At 40.7% G+C, this 13,748-nt stretch overlaps 1 protein-coding gene and 1 long non-coding RNA gene across 6 annotated transcripts in view; one reads left to right on the forward strand and one right to left on the reverse strand.

Annotated features, from left to right (window-relative positions):
* Nucleotides 1-10,634, forward strand: part of LOC139756879 (uncharacterized) — a 108,770-nt gene extending 98,136 nt beyond the window's left edge. For 3 of the 4 annotated variants that reach the window (XR_011714456.1, XR_011714455.1, XR_011714454.1), the window contains one exon: nucleotides 8,781-10,634. This is a non-coding gene — a long non-coding RNA (uncharacterized lncRNA). The remainder of the gene's footprint in view (nucleotides 1-8,780) is intronic. The other variant, XR_011714457.1, reaches the window with a different exon arrangement.
* Nucleotides 7,580-13,748, reverse strand: part of HERC2 (E3 ubiquitin-protein ligase HERC2) — a 278,100-nt gene continuing 271,931 nt past the window's right edge. For both annotated transcript variants that reach the window (XM_071676734.1, XM_071676733.1), the window contains 3 exons: nucleotides 10,945-11,099; nucleotides 8,806-8,895; nucleotides 7,580-8,480 (listed from right to left, as the gene is read on the reverse strand). In XM_071676734.1, coding sequence (XP_071532835.1) covers nucleotides 8,289-8,480; nucleotides 8,806-8,895; nucleotides 10,945-11,099 — 437 coding nt within the window. In that variant the 3' untranslated portion in view covers nucleotides 7,580-8,288. The remainder of the gene's footprint in view (nucleotides 8,481-8,805; nucleotides 8,896-10,944; nucleotides 11,100-13,748) is intronic.

The raw sequence follows: 13,748 nt of genomic DNA on the forward strand, positions 1-13,748 counted from the left end.
CAAGTGGCAACTTCAGTGAAGGGGGCTAATGGGGAGGTGATACCAAGTAGTGGTGATGTGAGAAGGAGATGGAGTGAGTATTTTGAAGGTTTGTTGAATGTGTTTGATGATAGAGTGGCAGATATAGGGTGTTTTGGCTGAGGTGGTGTGCAAAGTGGAAGGGTTAGGGAGAATGATTTGGTAAACAGAGAAGAGGTAGTAAAAGCTTTGCAGAAGATGAAAGCTGGCAAGGAAGCGGGTTTGGATGGTATTGCAGTCGAATTTATTAAAAAAGGGGGTGACTGTATTGTTGACTGGTTAGTAGGGTTATTTAATGTATGTATGACTCATGGTGAGGTGCCTGAGGATTGGTGGAATGCATGCATAGTGCCAGTGTACAAAGGCAAAGGGGATAAAAGTGAGTGCTCAGATTATAGAGGTATAAGTTTGTTGAGTATTCCTGGGAAATTATATGGAAGGGTATTGATTGAGAGGGTGAAGGCACGTACAGAGCATCAGATTGGGGAAGAGCAGTGTGGTTTCAGAAGTGGTAGAGGATGTATGGATCAGGTGTTTACTTTGAAGAATGTATGTGAGAAATACTTAGAAAAGCAAATGGATTTGTATGTAGCATTTATGGATCTGGAGAAGGCATATGATAGAGTTGATAGAGATGCTCTGTGGAAGATATTAAGAATATATGGCGTGGGAGGCAAGTTGTTAGAAGCAGTGAAAAGTTTTTACCGAGGATGTAAGGCATGTGTACGTGTAGGAGGAGAGGAAAGTGATTGGTTCTCATTGAATGTAGGTTTGCGGCAGGGGTGTGTGATCTCTCCATGGTCGTTTAATTTGTTTATGGATGGGGTTGTTGGGGAGGTGAATGCAAGAGTTTTGGAAAGAGGGGCAAGTATGCAGTCTGTTGTGGATGAGAGAGCTTTGGAAGTGAGTCAGTTGTTGTTCGCTGATGATACAGCGCTGGTGGCTCATTCATGTGAGAAACTGCAAAAGCTGGTGACTGAGTTTGGTAAAGTGTGTGAAAGAAGAAATCTGAGAGTAAATGTGAATAAGAGCAAGGTTATTAGGTACAGTAGGGTTGAGGGACAAGTCAACTGGGAGGTAAGTTTGAATGGAGAAAAACTGGAGGAAGTGAAGTGTTTTAGATATCTGGGAGTGGATTTGGCAGCGGATGGAACCATGGAAGGAGAAGTGAATCATAGGGTGGAGGAGGGGGTGAAAGTTCTGGGAGCGTTGAAGAATGTGTGGAAGTTGAGAACATTATCTCAAAAAGCAAAAATGGGTATGTTTGAAAGAATAGTGGTTCCAACAATGTTATATGGTTGCAAGGCGTGGGCTATAGATAGAGTTGCGCAGAGGAGGGTGGATGTGCTGGAAATGAGATGTTTGAGGACAATATGTGGTGTGAGGTGGTTTGATCGAGTAAGTAATGAAAGGGTATGAGGGATGTGTGGTAATAAAAAGAGTGTGGTTGAGAGAGCAGAAGAGGGTGTTTTGAAACGGTTTGGTCACATGGTCCATTTACAACACTGAACACCCCATGTACACCAATTATTCCCTCAACTGCCACATTACTCATCTTTGCATTCAAATCACCCCTCATTATAAACTGGTCTCGCGCATCAAAACTACTAACACACTCACTCAGCTGTTTCCAAAACACTTGCCTCTCATGATCTTTCTTCTCATGCACCGGTGCATATGCACAAATAATCACCCATCTCACTCCATCCACTTTCAGTTTTACCCATATCAATCTAGAGTTTACTTTCTTACACTCTATCACATACTTCCACCACTCCTATTTCAGGAGTAGTGCTACTCCTTACTTTGCTCTTGTCCTCTCACTAACCCCTGACTTTACTCCCAAGACATTCCCAACCCACTCTTCCCCTTTACCCTTGAGCTTCGTTTCACTCAGAGCCAAAACATTCAGGTTCCTTTCCTCAAACATACTACCTTTCTCTCCTTTTTTCTCATCTTGGTTACATCCACACACATTTAGACACCCCAATGTGAGCTTTCGAGGAGGATAAGTACTCCCCATGTGACTCCTTGTTTCCCCGTTTAGAAAGTTAAAATACAAGGAGGGGAGGGTTTCTAGACCCCTGCTCCCGTCCCCTTTAGTCGCCTTCTATGACACGTGAGAAATGCGTGGGAATTATTCTTTCTCCCCTATCCCCAGGGATATATATATATATATATATATATATATATATATATATATATATTTTTTTTTTTTTTTTTTTTTTTTTTTTTTTTTATACTTTGTCGCTGTCTCCCGCGTTTGCGAGGTAGCGCAAGGAAACAGACGAAAGAAATGGCCCAACCCCCCCCATACACATGTACATACACACGTCCACACACGCAAACATACATACCTACACAGCTTTCCATGGTTTACCCCAGACGCTTCACATGCCTTGATTCAATCCACTGACAGCACGTCAACCCCTGTATACCACATCGCTCCAATTCACTCTATTCCTTGCCCTCCTTTCACCCTCCTGCATGTTCAAGCCCCGATCACACAAAATCTTTTTCACTCCATCTTTCCACCTCCAATTTGGTCTCCCTCTTCTCCTCGTTCCCTCCACCTCCGACACATATATCCTCTTGGTCAATCTTTCCTCACTCATTCTCTCCATGTGCCCAAACCACTTCAAAACACCCTCTTCTGCTCTCTCAACCACGCTCTTTTTATTTCCACAAATGGATTTGTATGTAGCATTTATGGATCTGGAGAAGGCATATGATAGAGTTGATAGAGATGCTCTGTGGAAGGTATTAAGAATATATGGTGTGGGAGGCAAGTTGTTAGAAGCAGTGAAAAGTTTTTATCGAGGATGTAAGGCATGTGTATGTGTAGGAAGAGAGGAAAGTGATTGGTTCTCAGTGAATGTAGGTTTGCGGCAGGGGTGTGTGATGTCTCCATGGTTGTTTAATTTGTTTATGGATGGGGTTGTTAGGGAGGTAAATGCAAGAGTTTTGGAAAGAGGGGCAAGTATGAAGTCTGTTGGGGATGAGAGAGCTTGGGAAGTGAGTCAGTTGTTGTTCGCTGATGATACAGCGCTGGTGGCTGATTCATGTGAGAAACTGCAGAAGCTGGTGACTGAGTTTGGTAAAGTGTGTGAAAGAAGAAAGTTAAGAGTAAATGTGAATAAGAGCAAGGTTATTAGGTACAGTAGGGTTGAGGGTCAAGTCAATTGGGAGGTGAGTTTGAATGGAGAAAAACTGGAGGGAGTGAAGTGTTTTAGATATCTGGGAGTGAATCTGGCAGCGGATGGAACCATGGAAGCGGAAGTGGATCATAGGGTGGGGGAGGGGGCGAAAATTCTGGGGGCCTTGAAGAATGTGTGGAAGTCGAGAACATTATCTCGGAAAGCAAAAATGGGTATGTTTGAGGGAATAGTGGTTCCAACAATGTTGTATGGTTGCGAGGCGTGGGCTATGGATAGAGTTGTGCGCAGGAGGATGGATGTGCTGGAAATGAGATGTTTGAGGACAATATGTGGTGTGAGGTGGTTTGATCGAGTAAGTAACGTAAGGGTAAGAGAGATGTGTGGAAATAAAAAGAGCGTGGTTGAGAGAGCAGAAGAGGGTGTTTTGAAATGGTTCGGGCACATGGAGAGAATGAGTGAGGAAAGATTGACCAAGAGAATATATGTGTCGGAGGTGGAGGGAACGAGGAGAAGAGGGAGACCAAATTGGAGGTGGAAAGATGGAGTGAAAAAGATTTTGTGTGATCGGGGCCTGAACATGCAGGAGGGTGAAAGGAGGGCAAGGAATAGAGTGAATTGGATCGATGTGGTATACCGGGGTTGACGTGCTGTCAGTGGATTGAATCAAGGCATTTGAAGCGTCTGGGGTAAACCATGGAAAGCTGTGTAGGTATGTATATTTGCGTGTGTGGACGTGTGTATATACATGTGTATGGGGGTGGGTTGAGCCATTTCTTTCGTCTGTTTCCTTGCGCTACCTCGCAAACGCGGGCGACAGCGACAAAGCAAAATAAATAAAAATATATATATATATATATATATATATATATATATATATATATATATATATATATATATATATATATATATTTTTATTTATTTTGCTTTGTCGCTGTCGCCCGCGTTTGCGAGGTAGCGCAAGGAAACAGACGAAAGAAATGGCCCAACCCACCCCCATACACAGTGTATATAAATACACGTCCTCTCACGCAAATATACATACCTATACATCTCAATGTACACATATATATACACACACAAACACATACATATATACCCATGCACACAATTCACACTGTCTGCCTTCATTCATTCCCATCGCCACCTCGCCACACATGGAATACCATCCTCCTCCCCCCTTATATGTGCGAGGTAGCACTAGGAAAAGACAACGAAGGCCCCATTCGTTCACACTCAGTCTCTAGCTGTCATACAATAATGCCCGAAACCACAGCTCCCTTTCCACATACAGGCCCCACACAACTTTCCATGGTTTACCCCAGACGCTTCACATGCCCTGATTCAATCCACTGACAGCACGTCAACCCCAGTATACCACATCGATCCAATTCACTCTATTCCATGCGCTCCTTTCACCCTCCTGCATGTTCAGGCCCCGATCACACAAAATCTTTTTCACTCCATCTTTCCACCTCCAATTTGGTCTCCCACTTCTCCTCGTTCCCTCCACCTCCGACACATATATCCTCTTGGTCAATCTTACCTCACTCATTCTCTCCATGTGCCCAAACCATTTCAAAACACCCTCTTACTGCTCTCTCAACCATGCTCTTATAATATATATATAATATAATATATATATATATATAATATAATATATATATTATACTTAATTGCAGTTTCCCATGTCTGTGAGGAAACAAAGAATGCCCCATCTACTCATTTTTCATTTATATGCACATATATGTTCATGGATGCCCATACATGCACATATACATACATGTACATACACATGCACAGACATATACATATATACAGATACATATTCATACTTGCTTGCCTTCATCCTTTCCTATTGCTACTCTGCCACACAGGAAATAGTCGCTACCCCTCGCTTTAGCAAGGTAGTGACAAGAAAGCAGGCAAAAATAGCCACATTCATTCACACTCAGTCTCTAGCTGTCACGTGTAATGCTCTGAAACTACAGCTCCCTATCCACATCCAAGCCCCACATATCTTTTCCATGGTTTATCCCAGACACTTCACATGCCCTGGTTCAGTCCATTGACAGCACGTTGACCCCAGTATACCACATCATTCCAGTTCACTCTGTTCCTTGCACACTTCTCACCTTCCTGTATATTCAAGCTCTGATCGCTCAAAATCTTTTTCACTCCATCCTTCCACCTCCAGTTTGGTCTCCAAATTCTTGGTACCTTCACCCCTAACACATGTAACCTCTTTGTCAGTCTTTTCTCACTCGTTCTCTCCATATGTCCAAATCATTTGAACACACCCTCTTCTCCTCTCTCAACCACACTTTTTTTTTATTTCCACATATCTCTCTTCACCTTTCCTTACTTTCGATCAAACCACCCCACACCACATATATTCCTCAAACATTTTATTTCCAGCACATCCACCCTCCTCCATACAACCCTATCTGTATTCCATGCCTTGCAACCATATAACATTGTTGGAACTACTATTCCTTCAAACATACCCATTTTTGCTCTCCAAGATAACGTTCTCTCCTTCCATACATTCTTCATCACTCTCAGAACCTTCACCCCCTCCCCCACCTTGTCACTAACTTCCATTTCCATGGTTTCATCCACTGCTAAGTTCACTCCCAGATATCTAAAACACTTCACCTCCTCCAATTTTTCTCCATTCAAACTTACCTCCCAGTTAACTTGTCCCTTAACCGTACTGTACCTAATAACCTTGCTCTTATTCACATTTACTCTCAACTTTCTCCTTTCACACACTTTTCCAAGCTCAGTCACTAACCTATGCAGTTTCTCATTCAAATCAGCCACCAGAGCTGTATCATCGGCAAACAACAACTGACTCACCTCCCAGTCCCTCTCATCCACAACAGACTGCATACTCGCTCCTCTCTCCAAAACTCTAGCATTTACTTCCCTGACCAGCACATCCATTAACAGATCAAACAACCATGGGGACACCACACACCCCTGCCACAAACTGACATTCACTGGGAACCAGTCACTCTCCTCTCTTCCTACTCATACACATGCCTTACATCCTTGGTAAGAACTTTTCACTGCTTCTAGCAACTTACTTCCCACTCTGTATACTCTTGAAACCTTCCACAAAGCATCTCGATCAGCCCTATCATATATGCCTTCTCCAGATCCATAAATACTACTTACAAGTCCATCTGTTTTTCTAAGTAAATATTTCTCTCGTACATTCTTCAAAGCAAATACCTGATCACACATCCTCTACCGCTCTACCACTTCTGAAACCACACTGCTGTTGCCCAGTCTGATGCTCTGTACATGCCTTCACCTTCTTAATCAATACCCTCCCATATAATTTTCCAGGAATACTCACTTTTATCCCCTTTGTCTTTGCACAATGGCACTATGCATGCATTTCACCAATCAACAGGATAGTCACCCCTTTCTTAATAAATTCTACTGCAATACCATCCCAACCCTCAGCTTTGCTGGATTTCATCTTCTGCCAGAACTTTCACTACCTCGTCTCTTTTAACCAAACCAATTTCCCTGACCTTCTGACTTCACACAACACTCTGACCAAGACACCCTATATCTGCCACCCTATCATCAGACACATTCAACAAACCTTCAAAATGCTCAATCCATCTCCTTCTCACTTCATTGCTACCTGTTATTACTTCCCCACTTCACCGATTTTCCCATTTGTCCCGTGTCGTTCACATGTTATTTAACTCCCCTTTTTACTTCCCAGGAGAAGGAACAAAGGAAGGATATTTCTCTCTATAGTTCAGTAATTGGTTCCTGATGCTACCTTGTTCACAAAGGATGCAATGAACATGAATATACTGTCCTCGTATATTGAAATCAGATATTTTTAATCCTGCTTTCAGAGCTTTATTTGATCATAAAGGTACTCATAGCATTTTTTAAAAATTTGCATTTATTAGTATGTGTTGCCTGAAATAAAATATCTGTATAAATCATGGGTTACAATTGTTTTGAGTATTTTATTTAAATCGTTAATGGTCCAGGCAGGTACATGTAGTAATGTGCACCTGTTTTTAAGCTGCAGGGAAAAAATCCAGTTATATATCTTTTTCTTTCAAACTATTCGCCACATTAGCAAGGTAGCGTTAAGAACAGAGGACTGGGCCTCTGAGGGAATATCCTCACCTGGCCCCCTTCTCTGTTCCTTCTTTTGGAAAATTAAAAAAAAAAAAGAGGGGAGGATTTCCAGCCCCCCGCTCCCTCCCCTTTTAGTCGCCTTCTACAACACGCAGGGAATACGTGGGAAGTATTCTTTCTCCTCTATCCCCAGGGATATATATCCACATGATTTCTCCCAGACTATTAACTGCATTTATAGTTTGGTTATGCATTTATATTAAAAGGTTCCATGCAAAGACAGGTGGTGACCAGAATGTTTATTGTGATTAGGAAGTTTGGATTTGTTATAGATACACTAATCACATTGGTTATTGTATTGCCAAATTCATATTTAGAATGTTTAGTATCACATTTTAAAGCAAAAGTTCTCAGTATAATGTTTTTGTAAAAACCCTGTAATAACTTCATTTTTCAACATTATACAAAATTATCCTTGATACTGCAGCTAAGATTATAACTGACAAAAGTTTTGTACTAACAATTTTAGTACTCTATGCCTTTTACCTAAAAACATACAAAGCCCAGTATTGCTTATTTGGTTATGTGAATATTAAAAATAATCTTGGCTGGGATCAAGAATAGGTACATAATATAATGATTGTAAGGACATTCTCCATCCTGAGCTTGACTAGCTGAATTCATTTGAGTGAAAGAGTAGGAGCTGAAAAGTAAGAGGAGGAAGACTCAGAAATACAATAAGATGTATGAGAAACAAGCAGCACTGTCGTCACCTTTAATGATGTACAAATGGCAGATAACACCTCTTTAAAATGGTGTATAAATTTCATGTTCAAATATACATAAGAAAATAAAAACAGCAAGAGGTACTTCTCAACGTTCATGTCAGTTACACTAAAGTCTCCAAACACATCTTTAACACATACTTATGAAACCACTAATTTCACACTGCAGTGAAATTTAAATTAATATTTTGTGATGTGATCATATAGATCATGTAGAGTAAAGAGAAACACAGTCTGCCATTGGCTCATCACTGCCAATGGAGTCCCAGTCATCAGTATCAGATTCAGATGAAACGTTGTCCTCAACTCCACCACCAGTCATTGCTACCCTTGCATAGTCATCTGTGTCTATGCTCTTGCAAAAATGAATAGCATATTTAAGTTTTTCTCGAAGAACAGCCTGTAAGGAAAAAGTAAAAAAGGTTTGTTAGTTTTATTCTAGTAAAAATAAAGTAGCAGGAAGGAAGTAACTAGGTATGGGATAGGTGATAAAGAGAGGAAAGGGAGAAGCAGATTCATTATCTAGGAACAGGATTAGGAAAACACAAGGGAGATGATACTTTATTTCCTAAAGATGATACATTGGTGTTCACAAAGGAGATATATATTTCACCACCATTCACCTTGCATGCATTTACTATAACCTTAAATATTGCTAACTATTGTCACTCAATCATATTTTTTTCTACCAATTTTCTAGGCATGAGTTCTCACGAATCACTTACCTTACAAGAATATCGTGGCATCTTCAATAGGAAGAAGCAAGTGTAGGATTCTGGCAGAAAATGATCTGGTGGAGTGTACTTATCCAGAACCTATGAGAACAGAAAGAAAACAAGTGGGAAAAAATCTTAGAACCCCAGGTACCACATCAAAATTATAGCAAGTAAATCTCTCTCCTTTTTGTTCATGGTGAAGGAAACTTTAATGTTTTGATTCCTAATCTTCAAACACAGAGGATTTAAAATCAGACCATTTGATTGTTGAAAACGTCACTGTGCCACATTATTTCAGTCTTAAAAAAGTTTTCCAATACTGTATATTCTGTCAATTATCTGTGTCCCCCAGTTCCATATATCCTTTAGGTACACTTGTCCACAACCTGAAGTCCATGCATACCTTACCTTACTTTTCTATCTCAGGACCCCTTCAACAGAGCTCCCACAACTTGCACAAAGCAGTCCACATCAGTCAAGAGGGACTACAGGTCAAGCAAGGACTATGGTAATATTATATGTTTGTCTGTAAAACTTCATATTGTTAACTGGATGATGAAGACCTCAGGTCTGCTCATACTGTGCAGAACCCCATACAAGAGCATCCTGTTCAGTACAGCAGACTATTTGGCAGATCAACATTTTGGTCCCCCATAATACCAACTCACTATTCAATCTTTGATGACTTGAGAAGTCATGAAGATATCTGAGGACAACGACAAAGACGTTAAACAGCACCAGCAAGATCTGAAACATTTTGATAGAGACACTGTATTGTACAAATGCAGTAGGTATTAGTTGGTAGGCAGCCGACGACTAGGGAGGTATATTGCCAGTACTACCCACCTGGGTATCAGGAGGGTTAGTGACAGCTGCATAGTGAGCCAGCACTTCAGTGGTTGTCAAGTTGCACTCCTTTGACCCAGGCAGCTGTCTATTCTTTTTGCCTCACTCGCACATGGATTACTGGCATTCTGTCCACAAACATACAATATCTCCTTGTCATATGTAACACTTGACAACACTTAATTCACACAGTTCATTATTTGTAGCTAGGTTTTCTTATGGTGAGCACTGTGCACTAGCCATGCCTTTTGGCAAAATGGTGGGAGCATTAGGTAAAAGTAGTCAGTAGAAACATTAGTTAGGAGCTTCTTCAAATACTGCAATAGACTTGCCCTCTGTCAGTGAGGCATGAAAGGCTAAGAAGCAGCACTGGGGTTCACTGGTAATGAAGACTCTATTGCCATGGCCACCCCCCTGAAGGAGTTTCAGTTGGAAAAGGGGTCAGAGATACAGATAGACAATCTTTATTAAGCCTTCATGTTGGGAACACATTGCCAGGCATAAGGAAGCTAAATTTCTGCTCATCCAGAATTGTATACTAGATCATATTCTTGTGAAGATTGTGCCTAGACTTTAATTATGAAGCACACTTGACCCTCTTGCCTTTCACTGTAATGTTTCCCTTTTCTTTAGGTATTACTTTGGTTTTTGCTTCCAAGAGCTGGCTGCTCCAAAATTCGTAATTTCTTTTCCTTGTCTTTTCTTTTTCCCTTTCATGATTCTCTCTATATTTCATTTAAGGCCCAGCTTTGATGACTTTTGTCCATGATTGGAGCCTTATGAAAAAAAAAAATATGCTGCCTTATTAATTTCTGGTCAGTCAATTTTTTTTTATCCTTGATTTTCATAATTATAAGGAAGTGAATATGCATATATACTGCATAACTATATTAAGTTTATTTTTATGAATGTGCAAATGCACAGATTTTTGTATGCGTAATACTGACTTTCACTTTTGCTCTCGAGATCGGAAAATATCCACATAAACCAAGTATCAGGGCTTCCCTTATACCCATGATTATCTGCTGCATCTTCCATATAATCATCACATAATATGGAAAAAATGAACTTAGGAGAAATAGATGAAAATACACAGAAAGACATACTAAAATACAAGAGGAAGTGTACGTGAGCTTGATAAAGTAAGCTAGGCCAGGACAGATTGAGTTAGAGAGACCTAGATACATGAGTGCACTAAAGAAGAAAGAGTTCAAAAACAAAGCGATAGAAAGATAAAATCAACCACTTATTATAGTTTGAGAAAATTTTTAAAACTTCATTTTTCCATTAAAGAAAACTTACCTGGAACACGAAGTCTCTTCCTCGGAAATCAGCAATAGTGCGAGGTAATCGTGTTCTCCCCCAAACAAAGCGAAGGAAGAGGGATCGCTCTGCTGTGCTGAATTCTTCCATAACTTCCCAAAACCACTGAACTAAAGGTGCTGTTGCCTCCACACCTGAATGGGATAAAAACATAAATAGATTATCTTTATTATTACTATTATTATTATTGGTAGCAAAGGGCTGGAAATCCCCTCCTCCCTTTTTTTTTTTTTTTTTTTTTTCTCAAAAGAAAGAACAGAAGAGGGCCAAGGGAAGATATTCTCTATAAGGCTCAGTCCTCTGCTCTTAACGCTACCTTGCTCATGCGGGAAATGGCGAATATGTATAAAAAAAAATTATTATTATACAACCCAGGGCCCCTTTTATGGGGCTTCTGAAGCTTCAAGGCTGTATTACAATCAATAGCAGGAAAATGATAGACTTCATTAGAGTGAGATCTTCACTGAGACTGTACTCCTTTCCCAAATAAACTTTTCACTTATGGTGTAACCCCATGTAGGCAAAGTTCATGATTAAACACGTGTGTATGCCATTTTCTGCATTAGGAGCAGAGAAAGTTATGACATCATTTGCTCACATCCAGTCTCTAGCTATAATGTATAATGCATTGAAACCAGAGCCCTCCTGTCCATAACCAGGCCCCACAGACTTCTCTGTGGTTTCCCCTGACTGCTCCATATGCCCTGTTGTAGTCCATTGACAAGCATATCATTCCCTGTGTATCACAAAACCATTCCCTGTATATCACATAGGCAGGTTCACTCTGTTTTGTGCATGCTTACACCCTCCTACATGTTTAGATGTTGTAGCCTCAAACCCCTGAAACCTTCTTTCACTCCTTCCATCCATCTCCAGTTTAGTCTTCCCTTCACTGAAAGCAATTAGGAGTTTTCTCAAGAAGGTATGGCCTGTGTGTGAGTAGGAGGAGGAAAGGGCGAGAGGTGGGTCTGTGTCAGGTGTGTGTGATGCCATCTTGGTTGTTTAGTCTGTTTATGGATGGGGTGGTGAGGTAAATGCAGTTTCCAGTCTGTTGGTGAGAAACTTCTGGAACTGGTGTTTCAGTTTGAATAGTGTGTAAAAGGAGACCAGTTAAGAGTTATGGTGTGTAAAACTAAGATAATGAGGTTTAGCAGGAGAAAAAGGCTTTTTTTCAGTGTGAGTTTGAATTAAAATAACCTAAAGGAAGTTGGGTGTTTTAGATACCCGAGAGTGGATTTGGCAGTGGAAGGAACAAAAGGAGCTGAAGTGAACCAAAGGTGGGTGAGGGGGTAAAGCTCTTGGGTACACTGAGGAGTGTGTGGAGAGGTTGCTGTCTGTGAAGGTAAAGATGGATATGTCTGGTGGTATTGTAGTCCCGATTTGCTGTATGGATATAAATAGTGGGCCCTAAATGCAAATGTACAGATGTGTTAGAAATGAAATGCCTTAGGTCAATATGTGGTGTGAAAAGGGTTGATTAAGGAGTGAGCAGTGAGAGGTGTAATAGTAAGCTAAATATGTTTAAGAAAACTGAGTAGGATGTGCTGAAATGGTTTGGACGTGGAGAGGACGAGGAGAGACTAAGAGGATATATGCATCAGAGAAGAAGGGAACAAAGAAGAGGGGGAAACCATGGACGAGAAAAGCACCATATTAAAAAATAATGAAATCCATAAAGAAAACAAGATGTAACATTCCTTGAACAGTGTGGAAAGATGGAATTATATAACTTTCCAACTCTGTGGGAAAGACTGATACAGAAAACATAACTTTTTCATCTTTTAAAGTGGTTATGATGCAGTTGATGTAAAAGTTCTGCCTGCATAAGCCTCACTCGTCTTTAGGAGACATTTAAAGTGTGTTAAAAACTGTCAAGCAAAATGTGTGAACGAAGTATACGAAGTATGATGGGAGGTGGGCTGCTGGAGGCAGTATGAGATTTTTTTATCGCAGGCATGGGGCATGTTTGCAAGTCGGCAGAAATGAGAAAGAGTGGTTCCCAGTGAAGGCTGGTCTTTGGCAGGGGTGTGTGATGTCACTATGGTTGTTTAATTTGCTTTAGGAAGGGGTGGCGAGGAAGGTAATTGCAAGAGTTTTGGAAAGGATGAGAGGGCCTGGGAAGTGAGTCAGTTGTTGTTCGCCAGTGATGCAGCACTGGTGGCTGATTCAAGTGAGAAACTGCAAAAGTTGGTGACTGAGTCTGGAAGAGTGTGTAAAAGGAGAAAATGTCATGGAGATGAATGTGAACAAAGGTAAAGTTATTAGGTTAGTTGGGAAGTAAATTTGAACTGAAAAAGAAAATTGCAAAAGTGAAGTGTTTTAGATATCTGGGAGTGGACTTGGCAGCAAATGGAACCTTGGAAGTGGAAGTGAGTCATAGGGTGGGGAAGGTTCTGGGAGCAATGAAAACAATGTATAGAAAGAAAGATCATTATCTTTGAGGCAAAAATGGGTATGTTTGAAGTGATATTAGTTCCAACAACATCATATGGCTGTGGGGCATGGGTTATGCAAAGGAGGGTGGATATGTTGGAAATGAAATGTGTGAGGACAAGATGTGGTGTGAGGTGGTTTGAGCTGGTAAGTAATAAAAGGGTAAGAGAGAAGTGTGGTAATAAAAAGTGTGTGGTTGAGAGAGCAGAGGAGGGTGAGTTGATACAGTTTGGACATATGGAGAGAATGAGTGAGGAAAGGTTGATAAAGAGGATATATGTGTCAGAATTGGAGGGCACAAAGAGAATGAGGAGACCAAATTGGAGATGTAAGGATGGAGTGAAAAAGAT

This window comes from Panulirus ornatus, chromosome 23, assembly GCF_036320965.1.
Source record: "Panulirus ornatus isolate Po-2019 chromosome 23, ASM3632096v1, whole genome shotgun sequence".
Lineage (NCBI taxonomy): Eukaryota > Metazoa > Arthropoda > Malacostraca > Decapoda > Palinuridae > Panulirus > Panulirus ornatus.